Consider the following 13,699-nt stretch of genomic DNA (forward strand, 5'->3'; position numbering starts at 1 on the left):
AATACATTGCATGTGAAACTATCTACAACAGACTTAGCTACATATTTCCCTTAGAAAGAGAAGAAGTCTCAACAGAGGCTAAGATAAGTAACTTTTAGATCAGACGACTGAAACAGACAACTTCCTGGTTTTACCATGCTGGAGACACAGTACAACTAGCAGCTTATAAAATTCTCCAGTGTATGTGCTGGACCTCCATTTCATTTTTTCTTCAGGTAATTTGTTAGTTTAGAGAGATTCTGATTCAATGCAGTGTAAGAGATTAACTGTTACATTTTAAAATTCCTTCACAAGGCAAGTGTTCTATCACAGGGTGGCAAGCCCACCTCTTTAAGAGGAAATGGGGCCTCAGCCTCACCTATGAGAAGATCAGCTCACCTCTCCAGGTGGGTAACAATGAGTGAGATCATGAGGTCATGTGATAGGAGAAGGAGAAGGAAGGAAAGTACAGACTCCTGGGGTAAGTCCCTGGAGAAGGGAGCTCAAGTGGGACCATAAACACTCCTGCTAGGCCCAGACTAGAAGTGCCAGGCATGACAGAAGCCTGGGAAGCTGCAGCTGGCCTGAGAGACTAGCTGTAGGAGTGTGCTGCAGGAAGTAAAAAAGGCTCTATTTGATTACAACCCAGGGAGCTCCTGACACAAGGAGGGAGGAGAGTATAACAACTCTGAAGGGAAGACAGACTCTAGGGAGGAGGGCCTGTGCCAAGCTTGGGACTAGGGCAAAGACTCTGGCCTTGTCTACACAAACACTTAGTTCTTCACAAGCTGGGGTGCAAATCTACCTTACATTAGCCTTCCACTGCCTATCTCTCTGTGTAGACCCTACTGCCACACACTGAAAGTGCCCTAGAGCACTTTAATCTACATCTCATTTTGAAACAGAAGCAGACAGTTAGTACACAGCAGGTGAGTATGCAACAGCTTGGCACCAACTAAATGTTCGTATAGACAAGCTCTCTGTAGTTTGAGTTTGCAACATACTGTGCAGGTTTTAATAAATGAGACTCCCGAAGGGGAATGCATTGAATATTTAGATTGCGCGGACTTTAAGGGTGATGTAGCGGAAGGGAAAACTGAGGCAGGGCGCTATAGAGCCACCCAAGTCATAAAGGATTGCCTGAAAAGTGGCTGGCCTTGTTACATGCTCAGTTAGATTTATCCTTTGGAGTTTCTATGATGTTTACTAACATGGATTGAAGTCTCACTGATTAGTTACAATCTAGTTTGAGATGACCAATCTAAGCAACAAAGAGTTTAAGAGGTGCAAGGCACCTTTTCTTGCTATTATATGAAAAAAAAAAAAACCAGTTACTCACCTTCTCCTAACTGTTGTTCTTAAAAATCTGTTGTCCATGTCCATTCGTGCATGTGCATGGTAGACAGAAAAATTTTCCCGTAGCAGCCTCCCATCGGGTTGGCCTGGGTGCCCTCTGGAGTCACGCCTTCATGGCACTTAATACAGAGCCCTGCTGACCTGCCGCCCTCTAAGTTCCTTCTTGACAGCTACCCTGACAAAGGGGTAGGAGGGTGGTTATTGGAATGGACATGGCCAACACATCTCAAAGAACAACGGTTACGAGAAGATGAGTAAGTTTTTTCTTCGAGTGCTTGTTCATGACCATTCCAATCAAGTGACTCACAAGGCCAAGTTCAGGAGGTGGGGTCAGAGTCATCAACTGATTAGAGCACTGCTCTTTCAAAGGCCGCATCATCTCTGGCATGCTGGGTGATCACACAGCACATGATGAAAGTGTGTATGCTGCTCTGCAGATTTCCTGGGTGAGAATCTGCGCCAGGAATGCCATTGAAGAGGCCAGAGCCCTTCGACAGGTTGTAGCACTCACGGATGCAGGACGTGATCCATGACAATATTCGCTGAGAGGAGACAGGAAGACCTTTCACCCTGTCCGCAACTGCCACAAATAACTGGACCGACTTTCTGAATGACTTTGTTCTCCCAATGTAGAAGGCTAGCGCTCTGCGGATATCCAGTGAGTGAAGCCTTTGCTCCCTGATGCTCAAGTGAGGCTTAGGATGGAATACTGGGAGAAAGATGTCCTAGTTGATGTGAAACAGAAGAAACCTTTGGGAAGAAAGCCAGGTGGGGTCTGAGCTGAACTTTCTCCTTACAGGATACAGTATAAGGGGGCTCTGATGTCAGGGGTCTTGAGCTCAGACACTCTTCTGGATGAGGTTATTGCTACCAGAAATGCTACTTTATATGAGAGAGAGCAAGGAGCGTGTCGTCAAAGGTTCAAAGGGTGGACCCTTGAGTCTGGAAAGGACCAGACTGAGGTCTCAAGCTAGAACCAGCTGTCAGACCTGCAGGTATAGTATGTTGAAACCTTAAAGGAAGCTAGTAACCATAGGGTTGGCAAAGACCGATCAGCCCTCTGCTCCTGGGTGAAAGGCAGAGATGGCGGCCAAACGAACCCTTACTGACAACATGGACAGCCCCCGCTGCTTGAGATGGAGGAGACAGTCCAATGTAACTGGCACGGAGGCAAGTGTCGGGGATGAACAGTGCTGCACTGACCAGACTGAAAATCTCTTCCACTTGGCAAGGTGGGTAGCCCTGGTGGAAGGCTTCCTACTGCCAAGGACAACTTGTCTAACTGGGCTCGAGCAAAAAAGCTCCATCGAGTTCAGCCATAGAGCTTCCAAGCCGTGAGGTGCAGCGACTTGATGTTCGGGTGTTGAAGACAGCCGTGATCCTGAGTTAGTAAGTCCGGGAAGAGCAATAAGATGACTGAAGCTTTCACGGACATTTCTAGGAGTGATGTGTACCAGTGCTGGCAGGGCCAGGCTGGAGCTATCAATATCACTGAAGTTCGTTCCCTCTGAATCGTGAGAAGTACCTTGTGAAAGAGTGGAATGGGCGAAAACGCGTATAGGAGACAGCCTCCCCACTGGAGGAGGAACACATCCGCAATGGAACCTGGACTGTAATTCAGGAAGAGAAAACTGCTGGCACTTCCTGTTGCGTCATGTGGCGAACAGGTCTATCTGGGGAAAGCCTCACTGATGGAAGATTGAGTTCGCCACATCCGGGTGAAGGGACCACTCGTGGCCGCGGAACAACCTGTTGAGATAGTTCGCCAACTCATTCTGTACTCTAGGGAGGTATGATGCATTCAGATGTATCAAGTGCTTGTTACAGAAGTCCCACAACATGAGGGCTTCCTGGCACAGGTGAGAGGAACGTGCACCCGTTTGTTGATATAGAACATTGCCGTGGTGTTGTCTGTCATAACTGATACACGTCTCCCTATTGAGTAGGCTTCGAAAGTCTAGCATGCCAGGCGGACCGCTCCCAGCTCTCTGACATGGATGTGGAGAGCGAGTTCCGCCTGAGACCAGAGGCTTGTGTTCTCAGTTCTCCCAAATGTGCTCCCCAGCCCAAGGCTGACACATCCATCACTAGCAAAAGGGACGGCTGAGGGCTAACGAAGGGGACCCCTGCACATACTATATGTGGGTTGAGCCACCAGCGGAGCACGTCGAGTATAGGGCAAGGCAGGGTTAAGATCCTGTCCAAGCTGTCCTGGACTGACCAACACACTAACGCTAGCCACAACTGAAGAAGTGGAAGTCTGAGTCTGGCATGCTGTAATATGTAGGTACAAGCTGCCACGTGTCCCACGAGTTTCAGGCAATTCTTTGCTATGGTGGTAGGGAACTGCCTCAGATCTCGTATGATGTCACCAAGGAACTTAAACCTTGCTTCCAGGAGGTATGCCCTGGCTTGTATCGAGCCCATTACTGCCCCTATAAACTCTACCTTCTGAACTGGGGACAGTGCTGATTTTCCCTCGTTCAGAAGGTGGCCCAGTTCATTGAACATTGCTCTTATGAAGTTGGCTTCTGCCTCCACTTGAGACCTGGAGCGGCTCTTGATGAGCCAGTCATCGAGGTACGGGAACACCTGTACCTACTGTCTGTGCAGGAATGCAGCCACAACTGCCATACATGTCATAAAAACATGAGGCGCCACTGAAAGGCAGAACAGGACGACTGTGAACTGGTAGTGGGTGCTGTTCACCACAAACCTGAGGTATTTTCCGTGGGACAGAGTTATTGCTATGTGAAAATATGCATCCCTCAAGTCGAGGGCGGCATACCAGTCTCCTGGATCCAATAAAGGGATGATGGCGACCAAAGAGACCATGCGGAACTTGAGCTTCTTCATGAATTTGTTGAGTTCTCGCAGGTCTAGTATGGGCCTGAGCCCACTCTTGGCTTTCAGTATTAGGAAATACCGAGAACAGAAAGCCTTGCTCTTCTGCTTCTGAGGAACCTCTTCCACTGCTCCTAGCAAAAGGAGTGCACCTCCTGTATAAGGAGTTGTTGTGAGAGGGGTCCTGAAGAAGGATGGGGAAGGGGGGTGGAAGGGTGGGAGGGAGTGGAACTGGATGAATATCACCTCTCTACCATGTGGAGTACCCAGCAGTCGGAAGTGATAAGGGACCATGCACAGTAGAAAGGGGAGAGTTGGGAGTAAAAGGTAAGGCGGGATAGATCCAGGTTTTGTTCTGGTGTGCCGTACTTGACCACACCTTCAAAAAAGACTGGTTTGGGGCCGGAAGGTGGTTTGGGTTGGGTTGGCCCAGAGCCCTGACCTGAGGATGGATGAGGACTCTTTCTGCTGTTCCTATTCCTCCTCCGGGAGCTGTCCTGTCAGTTCTATTGGTAGAACCACGGAGGAGGTTTAGGCCTAAAATGCTTCTGCTGGGTGGTGGGAGTGTGTAGGCCCAAGGATTTGAGGGTGGCTCGAGTCTTTTAGGCTGCGTAGCCTTTTATCAGTCTTCTCCAAAAAAAAAAAAAAAAAAAAAAAAAAAGAATCATACCCTCAAAGGGAGGTCCTGTATGGTCTGCTGGACCTCGCATGGGTGACCAGAGACCTGAAGCCCCTACTCATGGCCACCCCTGTAGCCATGACTCTCATGGCTGCATCAGCACTGTCCAGTGGAGCCTGGAGGGAAGCTAGGGAGATTAGCCTGCCCTCCTCAAACAAAGCGAAAAACTTGACACGAGAGTCTAGGCGGTGCAGCTCTGCAAATTTTTCCATTGTCATAAAAGTATTTAAAAAGTACCAGCTGACAACGGCCTGTTGGTTGGAAACACGGAGCTGCAATCCACCGTCCTCCCAAAAAGGTCGCGTTTTTTAGCCTCCTGTTGTTTTGTTTTGTTTTTGGGCGGGGCGGGGGTCTTGATTAGCAGGGCGGATCCATAACAAGAGTATCAGATTGCATGTGGGAATAAAGATGTTTATAACCCATAGAGGGCACAAAATATTGCCATTCATTGTGCTTGGCAGTGGATGGCAATGAAGCTGGGTTCAGTCACAGGCTTTGGTGGTGTCCACAATAGATCTTATGAGCGATAGAGCAATACAGGAAGGTCCAGAGGGCGCAAGGATATCCACCATGGTATCAGAGTCCTCTACTACCTCCCCTGCCTTGATGCCCAGACTCTGGGCAACCCAGCGCAGCAACTTCTGCAACACTCGATTGTCATCCTGCGCCAGGGCTATGGCGGTGCCAGCCAGTGCCTCGTGTCCTAGGGGGTGAGAACAATATACAAAAATAGAGATAAAGGCACTTGCTAAACCAGGGCTATGAGATGTTTCAGCTAACCATCACTGGCGGTAAGAAGGAACTGAGGGGGTGGCAGGTCAGCAGGACTCCCTATTAAGCGCCATGAAGACAACTCCAGGGGGTGCCCAAGCCGACCCAACAGAGACTGCGACAGGAAAACTCCTCCAGCTATCATGCACATCTGATTGGAATGGACATGAACAAGCACTCGAAGAACAACAACAGCTTACAGGGCTTTTCATTCATTAAGTAGTATGCAAAACTATCACACAAGATCGTTGATTTGTTTTTAAAGCTACCAGTTTATTTGCATCTTTTTGGTAACAAATATCACAGATGGCCAAAGAACAATCAGCTGACTCCCAAAAGGTTATTCCTACTTTACAGCTCTGATAATTATATACAGCAGTCTTTGCCTTTTGCATTGTTTAAATCAAAAACACTTCTGGTAAATAACTTACCCTTGAGAAGGTGATAGGCTTGGAGCAGACTCTGACTAACCCCTGATGCACTGAAAGAAAAAAATTTATCTGAAGAGATTTCAAAGGCACATCATCCAAATGATTCACTAAAAGAAAGCTGTGCATAACTTTTTATTTCTGGCAGTCTGATAGAATTTGGGTTTTAAAAATAGAGGGGCGAGGAAGTTTATCAATTGGCAAGCACAGCCAGAAGTGAACTCCAATTTCAGGATCTCTCAAAGGAAAAAAAATTTTGAACTGCCTCCACATCACATTTTGTCAGCACTGCCTCACCCCTTCTCCAGATCTGATGCTGGTTGTACTCAGAATTGAGTACTTGATCTAATGCCCATTGCCGTAAACGAAAATGCCCAATGGACTTCACTGAGCATGGAGTCAGGACTTGTGTTAGAGTATAATACTGTGGGTACTCAATACATCACGGGATCAGTTACTAAACAGAAAATTAATAAACCTCAATGTAATAAAAAAAAGATTTGCAATTAATATAAAATTAAGGGGTGCTGCAAAATCTTGGAAACTTTATAAGCATTGTTATGTTCACAGGATTGTATCTCATCATCATTACAACTTTATTTTATACCATTAATATGTTCCATAAAGCAAAGAACTCATCATATATTTCTGGTAGAATCTACAATAGCATCAACCACAAGAGTGCTCCCAGGCCTAAACACGTGTACACTTTTTTTTTTTTTAATATAAAGTTTAAGAATTTTGCAAATGCGAAACAGTGATTTTTTATTTTTGTTAGTAGAGTTCCCCTCAACCCAATGCATCTGACCCACAGCAGTAACAGCTACCTCTGTATTTTTAAGGCACTATTGCTTCATCTACTCTTTTGTGCACATCATCGTCAAGTTCTCATACAAGGTCATTTGTAGAGAGTGACCTGGTAGAGGATGTTCAAGTGTAATGCAATCAGCACGCTAAACCCTCTCCTGGAGAGTGGGAGTCCTCAGGTTGCTCCCAAAATGGCCATTATCAATGAGATTATCTCAGATAAATATTCTGCAGGCTTCTCTTACAACTGGTTTATCATTGTAGATGGAAAAAATCAGGAGTCAGTAACATATACTCACCCACTGTGCTGATGAAACTCCAGAGAACTGGTCCCTTTCCTGCTAGGGCTAGGAAAATCTTTACTATGGATTTGCAACAGGCCGACTGCATTTTTACACTGTACTGTGGAAAACTATCTATCTGCACCACAATTAGATGTTCAAGAACTGGAGTGTACACTTCAGGAATCTAAACAAAGTAAGAGCAGTAAAAAAAAAAAAAGTGTCCCGTAAAGCAATGATTATAACTTCACTACCACTCAGGAAATAATGCAAATCTTCCCAAATAAGAGGCAATTCCCAACAAAAGGTAAAAGGAGAGAAACGTTACAAAATTATCTACTATCTTTTATCTACTGGTAAAAGAAAGACTTAGCGAGCCACTCTATGTGGACAGAATTTAAAACATCAAGACAGACAGATAGGAGTTAATGAAAGCTTCCTGGGGCCACATTATGTCCCAGGAAACAGAAAGGCAGTTTCTGAGTGAAGGCAAGTGTTAGCAGACACAATTACACTAATTTCTTATTATTATGAATATAAAGTGAGAGCTTCATTCACACAAAAGCAGAAGCCTTATCTGTTTTTATGCATCTGAAACCAGAGCATTCAAGTACAGCTCATCTTATTCCCAACCTATGGCCAATGATCAGGAAGCCCTCATTCAAAACACACACTCCAGAAATACAAAGGAGTACATGTAGACTCACTTACCCTTCTCAGTGTGGCACTTTAAGTATCAGATTTATCAATCTGGGAGCGGATAAAGACAGTAGGCTGATACAAACACAACTGATACAAAGCTGTACTGCTGGAGAAACATTTCTCTTTCCATTGTTGTGTGAAAGACGGATTGAACAAGAAAGTGATTGGGTATATGGGGAAAAGGTGAAGTTGACTGTATATAAAGTGCTGTTCTATGCACAAAAACAAACTGAAAAAACCCCCAGACAAAATTAACCTTTATTGTTTAACTAGGGTTTTTATTGTTTTATGTAGTCTGTGTGTTTACCGAGTTTGTGTGTGTAGTGTTTAGATGTGCTTGTAATTATTAGAACTGGGAGCACTGGCTGTTAGGAATCTGAAAGGACAGGAAACAGGAAGGAGTGGGGAGGAGTTGAAGAGGCTGAGTGAGAGTTACAGAGGGTGCAGCAGCAGCTTGGTACAGAGGTTTTCACTGTAAAAATAAAGTCCTGTTGAAGTTGTTAGTACCTTGCCTGGTTGATACAACAGTGTGTTAACCTTAGTTTTAAAAGAAATGTAGAAGTGTGGCTATTAAGTTGATTATGTCCCTTTACAACAGACATCACCATGCCTGCCATTTCAACACAAGTGACCTAATCCAGAGACTTTTTTTTTTTTAATTTCACTCCTGATTACTGAGCTTGTCCTATAATGCACCAATTGTCATAGTATATATTGTAGTTCAACGCATCCTTAACACATCCATATATGGCTCTAAAGGTACAAAATAACTGACTGATGCTTTAAATATTCCACTTACTGTATCTATGTGTAATATAACGCTTGCAATGGACTGAAGGAAACTGGGTAGCTGATACACATGTTCATCTGCTGTCTCCGCCTCCGTGAGATACATTTGTTTACAGCGCTGAAGGAGCTCAATGTACATGAAGTCAACATCCTTAGAATTTATAGCTTTACAAGGCTTTAATGAGAGAAAGTGAAGTATCACTTCAATAATTAGTATTAATGTTAAACACAAGAATGCTGCAATACTTAAAAATAAATAAATAAATAAAACTCCATAGCTGGGTTCAGATAAAAACTACTTCTTGAAATTTTACAGGAACCTGATAATACATTTGAATATTTTTTCCATGTTGTTCAACAGTTAACTAACCTTGCTTTATAATTTATTGCAACTGTATTAATAATCTGATCCTGAGCTTTCATTTACAATACTTTTCCAACTCAACCTGAGGAGCTAAGAATTTAGGTGGCTCTCAGCTCTACGGGGGAAGATGGTAGCAACATGTTACTCATAGCAACCCGCACTGGCCAATCAGGAGAAGCATTGTTGAGATTCCAGAGTAAACCCTGTCCAGCACTCCCAGTTGAGAGAGAGGAAGGAAAAAGAAGAATTATATAGTGGCAAAAAGGTTTTATTTTCAGCCCATAGATGCAACAACTCCAACTTTTAATAGGTGCCAAGGCTGTAGATTTTGTATCCAAGCAGAACAAGATAAGCCTAAATTGAATTAATGTGTCCAAAATTCTGACAGTGGAAAGGGTGTTTTTAACGTCTAAAGTCACGTATTAAGGAGAAAGGCTATAATGCTTTAGAGCCCAATCCTGCAAGTCTTCCAGGTGAATTCAGTGGGAGTTCACTGAGCCTTTCATGATTACTTTAAGTCAAAACGTAGAGGTCTGTCTATACAGTTGATTTCTTTTATAAAACTCAGCTCAGAAACAACTGAGGTTGGGGGGAGGCATTCTCTGCATAACAGACTCTGCCAATCAAAACAAACATGTAAGATGAATGACTTCCTAATTGTAACATTAAACCCATCCAATACACTATTTTGTCAGAGTAAGCTTGCCATACCGCAGCAAAAAGCCCATATCCACGAATGGCAATGGACAACTCCTTATTGCTCGAATCCATTTTTCTGATGATATCATAGAACTGCTCCATGAAGAACTGCAGCTTGCTCTTGTGCATTTCTGCATCTTTAGTCACCATTAGAGAAATCTGCAGATTTACACAAACAATTACGAATTTCCAGAAACTAGAAAATAACCAAAATGAAAATAAAGTAAAAGAAAACTTTAAGAAAATCTATACCACCTTATCAGATAAGAGATTATTATTATTTATGTAGGACCATTATGCATGAATATATATTTGAACAGTCCCCACACTCTACTAGTGTTTTGAGAACTAACTCCTTGATAAAGTCTTAGAGTTCTTATGTAAATTCGCAGTACCTGTTTAAGGAACGAATCTAGGGCTGAATGACCGCCTTTCTTCAGCTCTGCATTTGTATGGCCACACCACTTGGACAGTACTTCAAAGAGTGAGCTATAGTTGTCCAGAAGGAAGGTGCCAAACTGAGCAGCATGCATACTGAACAAATGTAAGCCAGCTGTAATTCAAAACCACAATTATTAGTAAAACTCAGATTTGTGTTCCAGTTTCCGAAAACTGACCATGCTCTAGAACAGGGGCTTTCAAACTGGGGGTCAGGACCCTCGGGGGGTAGCGAGATTATTACATGGTGGGGGGGTCACAAGCTGTCAGCCTCCACCCCAAACCCCACTTTGTAATGGTGTTAATTGTATAAAAAAGTGTTTTTAATGTATACGGGGAAGGGTCTGCACTCAGAGACTTCGTATGTGAAAGGGGTCACCAGTACAAAAATGTCTGAGAACCCCTGCTCTAGAAGTTTACATTAGGCCAACAGGAAGTCTCTGATATCTCCTGACTAAATTGTATTTCTGATTATTAGAACATCTATATTTACACGTTTAAATCTACATATGAGCTCACAACTGAAAACAACCTTCCTGCTTTTATCCTAGTATAGATACAGCTAGGCGAAGCAGCAGTTCCTTTCAGTGGTTTGTATTTTACTGTTGGTGGTATGAGGGACTCCAGATATTACGAATGAGAACTTTACTTCATCTAGGCCAGTGAGTCTCAGACTTTTCCATGCCAGGAGACATGCCAGAGGCCCCTCTTCCGTTTAGCTGGGATATAGGCAGGAACAATGGCACCCCTGTGCCCCCCACCAAGCAGCTCACATTTAGCAACATAGGAAATACAGGATGGTCACAAACCCCAGTGAGGAGTCACAGCCCTCAGACTGAGAACCCATGATCTAGTCAATCTACACCACCTTTACTAGAGGGTCACACACTTTTTTGCTTACCAAAAGTTCTCCAGATCCCTCCATTCTCCCTCAGTTGCCTGTATGCTACCTTCCATCCTCCTCTATTTTGGAGGCTCTGCAAACTTCCCCACCTCCTCCTTTCACTCCATACCAGTTTCATCCAATCTCCCCCCAGACCAGGGGGCCCATATCCCCCCCCCATACTCTGATCCCCTGTTCTCTCCCTGTCCAGAACTGTGTGCCCCCCATTCCTTCCTTTGCTCCTCATGCTCTTCCTTTTCTCCTATACCAGGATCTCCCATTCTTCCCCATACCATCTATGCCAGGGGATGGGAGACCTCCCATTCTCCCCCATACACTGGGAATTCTGTGAGATCCCTCAATTCCCCACTTCCTCCCTTTCTCCACCAAGGCAGGGGCCCTGCATAACCCACTTCCATACACACGCCCCATGCCAGGGGCTCTATTTGCTCCTCATTTCCCATTTTTTCCCATGCCAGGGGCCTCTGCGTGCCCCCCACTGTCGCTGTCTCTGCAGCATTTTAAATACTGTTGGGAGGATGGGCAGAGCTGAGATGAGAATATTGTTATATGGAAGGCTTAGCTAACCTGTTGCTTGGACTCTATATGTTTCCCATTTTCACCAAAATCAATAGTGCTCTGCCCACAGATGCTGTGACATACCTAGGGTACAAGTCTAATGAGTAGCTGTGTCATCCGTGCCCTCTAACCTGGGGTATCCTTTACACTGCTTTGTTGCTGTAGCCTCCAGTCTGGACTGCTGACAAACAGCCTCCCGCATGCAAGTCACTTACCAGCCTTGGTTATACTGCAGGGTGACCCCAGTCCTAGACCTTCCCCCCAAAAATGTATGTTCTGTGTCCACACCTTACACACACTCATAATAATCTTTGTACAAAGTATATCTTGTGAGGTGTCATCTGAAAACTCAATTTGCTGGTCAATAGTGTCCTGATAAAATGTGTTGCATTGTCTCTGTATAATGGTATTAACACACATTCCAAACCACAGCAGAAGTTGGAAAACAGGTCTGTGTCAAACAAAGGAATGTGTGCTCTGTTTCATTTGCATTTAAGCAATAAACAGAATCAAGCAGGAAGGGTAAACAAAGAAACCTCAGACAAGTGAGGAAAGGCAGCAGTGAACAGCTTTTCCTACACAGACTCTCTATCCCCTGAATCTCAGGTGGAAATGTTCTTCAGGAGGACAACGGATACTATAAAAACGAGAGACAGAGAGCCCAAGGCACTCCTCTTCTCTCTGTTCATCAATTCACTACACCAAAAGGAACAAAGGAAGCAGCCACTGATCTGGAGATGATGTCCTGGCCTAAGAATGTTGGTCATTAAGACTACTGAGAGTGTGTGGTGAGAGAAACCTTGCTTGAATCTGATACCATTTCTTAAGTTAGGCACCGGTAGTGTTTTAATTTTATTTTCTTGTAACCAATTCTGATTTTTACACCTCATTCCTTGTACCTCACTTAAAATCTCTCTCTCTATAGTTAATAAACTTGTTTTGTTGTTTAATCCAGTGGCTCTCAAACTTTTTTACTGGTGACCCCTTTCACAGAGCAAGCCTCTGAGTGTGACACACACCCTTTATAAATTAAAAACACTTTTTAATATATATTTAACACCATTATAACTGCTGGAGGCAAAGCGGGATTTGGGGTGGAGGTTGACAGCTCACGACCCTCCCATGTAATAACCTTGCAACCCTGGGGCGGGTCCCGACCCCCACGTTAAGAACCCGTGGTTTAATCTAATCCAGTGTGTTTTGTTTGAAGTGTCTGGGAAAATTCCATTTGGGGTGCCAAGTTATCTAGAGATTGGTTGTGAACAATCCAAACAGGAGGCTACACCAGCAAAGCAGTAAAGGACACCCCAGGTTAGAGGGCAGGCATGACATAGCTACTCATTAATCTGGATTTTATCCTGGGCATGCACAGATGCCTAGAACATTCCCTGAAATTTTGGAACACATTGGATATAGCATTCAAAAACTGTCACATTACAGAAAGAGAAATGCCATTAAGTTAAGTGTTGGATGCAGTGTTGGTGCTGAGTTGCTTTGTTCAGCCAACTACTCCATTATCAACTCCTTAGATCACAAAGGCACACTCTCTCACTCCACTCTTCTAGCCTAGAATGCAGAATATGCTGTATTCTTTGAAGGGAATAAGCAGAGGAGGAAACATGTCTCCTCCAAAATATGCTTGGTATCCACAGCACTGCAAACAGTTATAAAATAAAATCTTACCTAAAGGTACTGCATATCGCTTTAGGTCAACCTGTAAAAATAAAAAGGTTCACCATAAATGACTTGCTCTTCAGAACTAATATATGTAGAAGAATGCACACTTGAAAGATACTCATCAAAAATTCTACCTGTGGATTGATCGCCTTCACTGCAAAATCAAAAATCTCCTTTGAAGTGTGGGGATCTGTAGGATAACAACAATGAAACATTTTACTAAGGGCACCTCTGAGAGAGTCAAAACGGCAAGATAAAATTATCTTGTTATGGACGTGAAGAGACAATATTTAAAGGTCTTCAAAATATCACATTCTTAAAGGAAGGGAAACTCTCCCTGAGGATGCTTCTAGAATTTTTGTTTTAAAATATACTTCTCTGTTTGACTTGCTGAAAAAACACTCTTTAAACAACATGGGTATG

The 13,699-nt window shown here is 43.9% G+C and overlaps 1 protein-coding gene across 3 annotated transcripts in view; it reads right to left on the bottom strand.

Moving 5' to 3' along the window:
• PRKDC (protein kinase, DNA-activated, catalytic subunit) overlaps positions 1-13,699 on the bottom strand; it is a 189,722-nt gene that overhangs the window by 162,446 nt on the left and 13,577 nt on the right. For all 3 annotated transcript variants that reach the window (XR_003999119.1, XM_030553055.1, XM_030553054.1), the window contains exons 8-14: positions 13,411-13,466; positions 13,283-13,313; positions 10,095-10,252; positions 9,712-9,858; positions 8,647-8,811; positions 7,164-7,332; positions 6,061-6,110 (exon numbers count right to left, since the gene is read on the bottom strand). Coding sequence is in view for 2 of the 3 variants with exons in the window: in XM_030553055.1 (XP_030408915.1) it covers positions 6,061-6,110; positions 7,164-7,332; positions 8,647-8,811; positions 9,712-9,858; positions 10,095-10,252; positions 13,283-13,313; positions 13,411-13,466 (776 nt within the window). In the remaining variant the exon portion in view is untranslated. The remainder of the gene's footprint in view (positions 1-6,060; positions 6,111-7,163; positions 7,333-8,646; positions 8,812-9,711; positions 9,859-10,094; positions 10,253-13,282; positions 13,314-13,410; positions 13,467-13,699) is intronic.

Source organism: Gopherus evgoodei, chromosome 2 (genome assembly GCF_007399415.2).
Source record: "Gopherus evgoodei ecotype Sinaloan lineage chromosome 2, rGopEvg1_v1.p, whole genome shotgun sequence".
In the NCBI taxonomy this organism is placed as follows: Eukaryota; Metazoa; Chordata; order Testudines; family Testudinidae; genus Gopherus; species Gopherus evgoodei.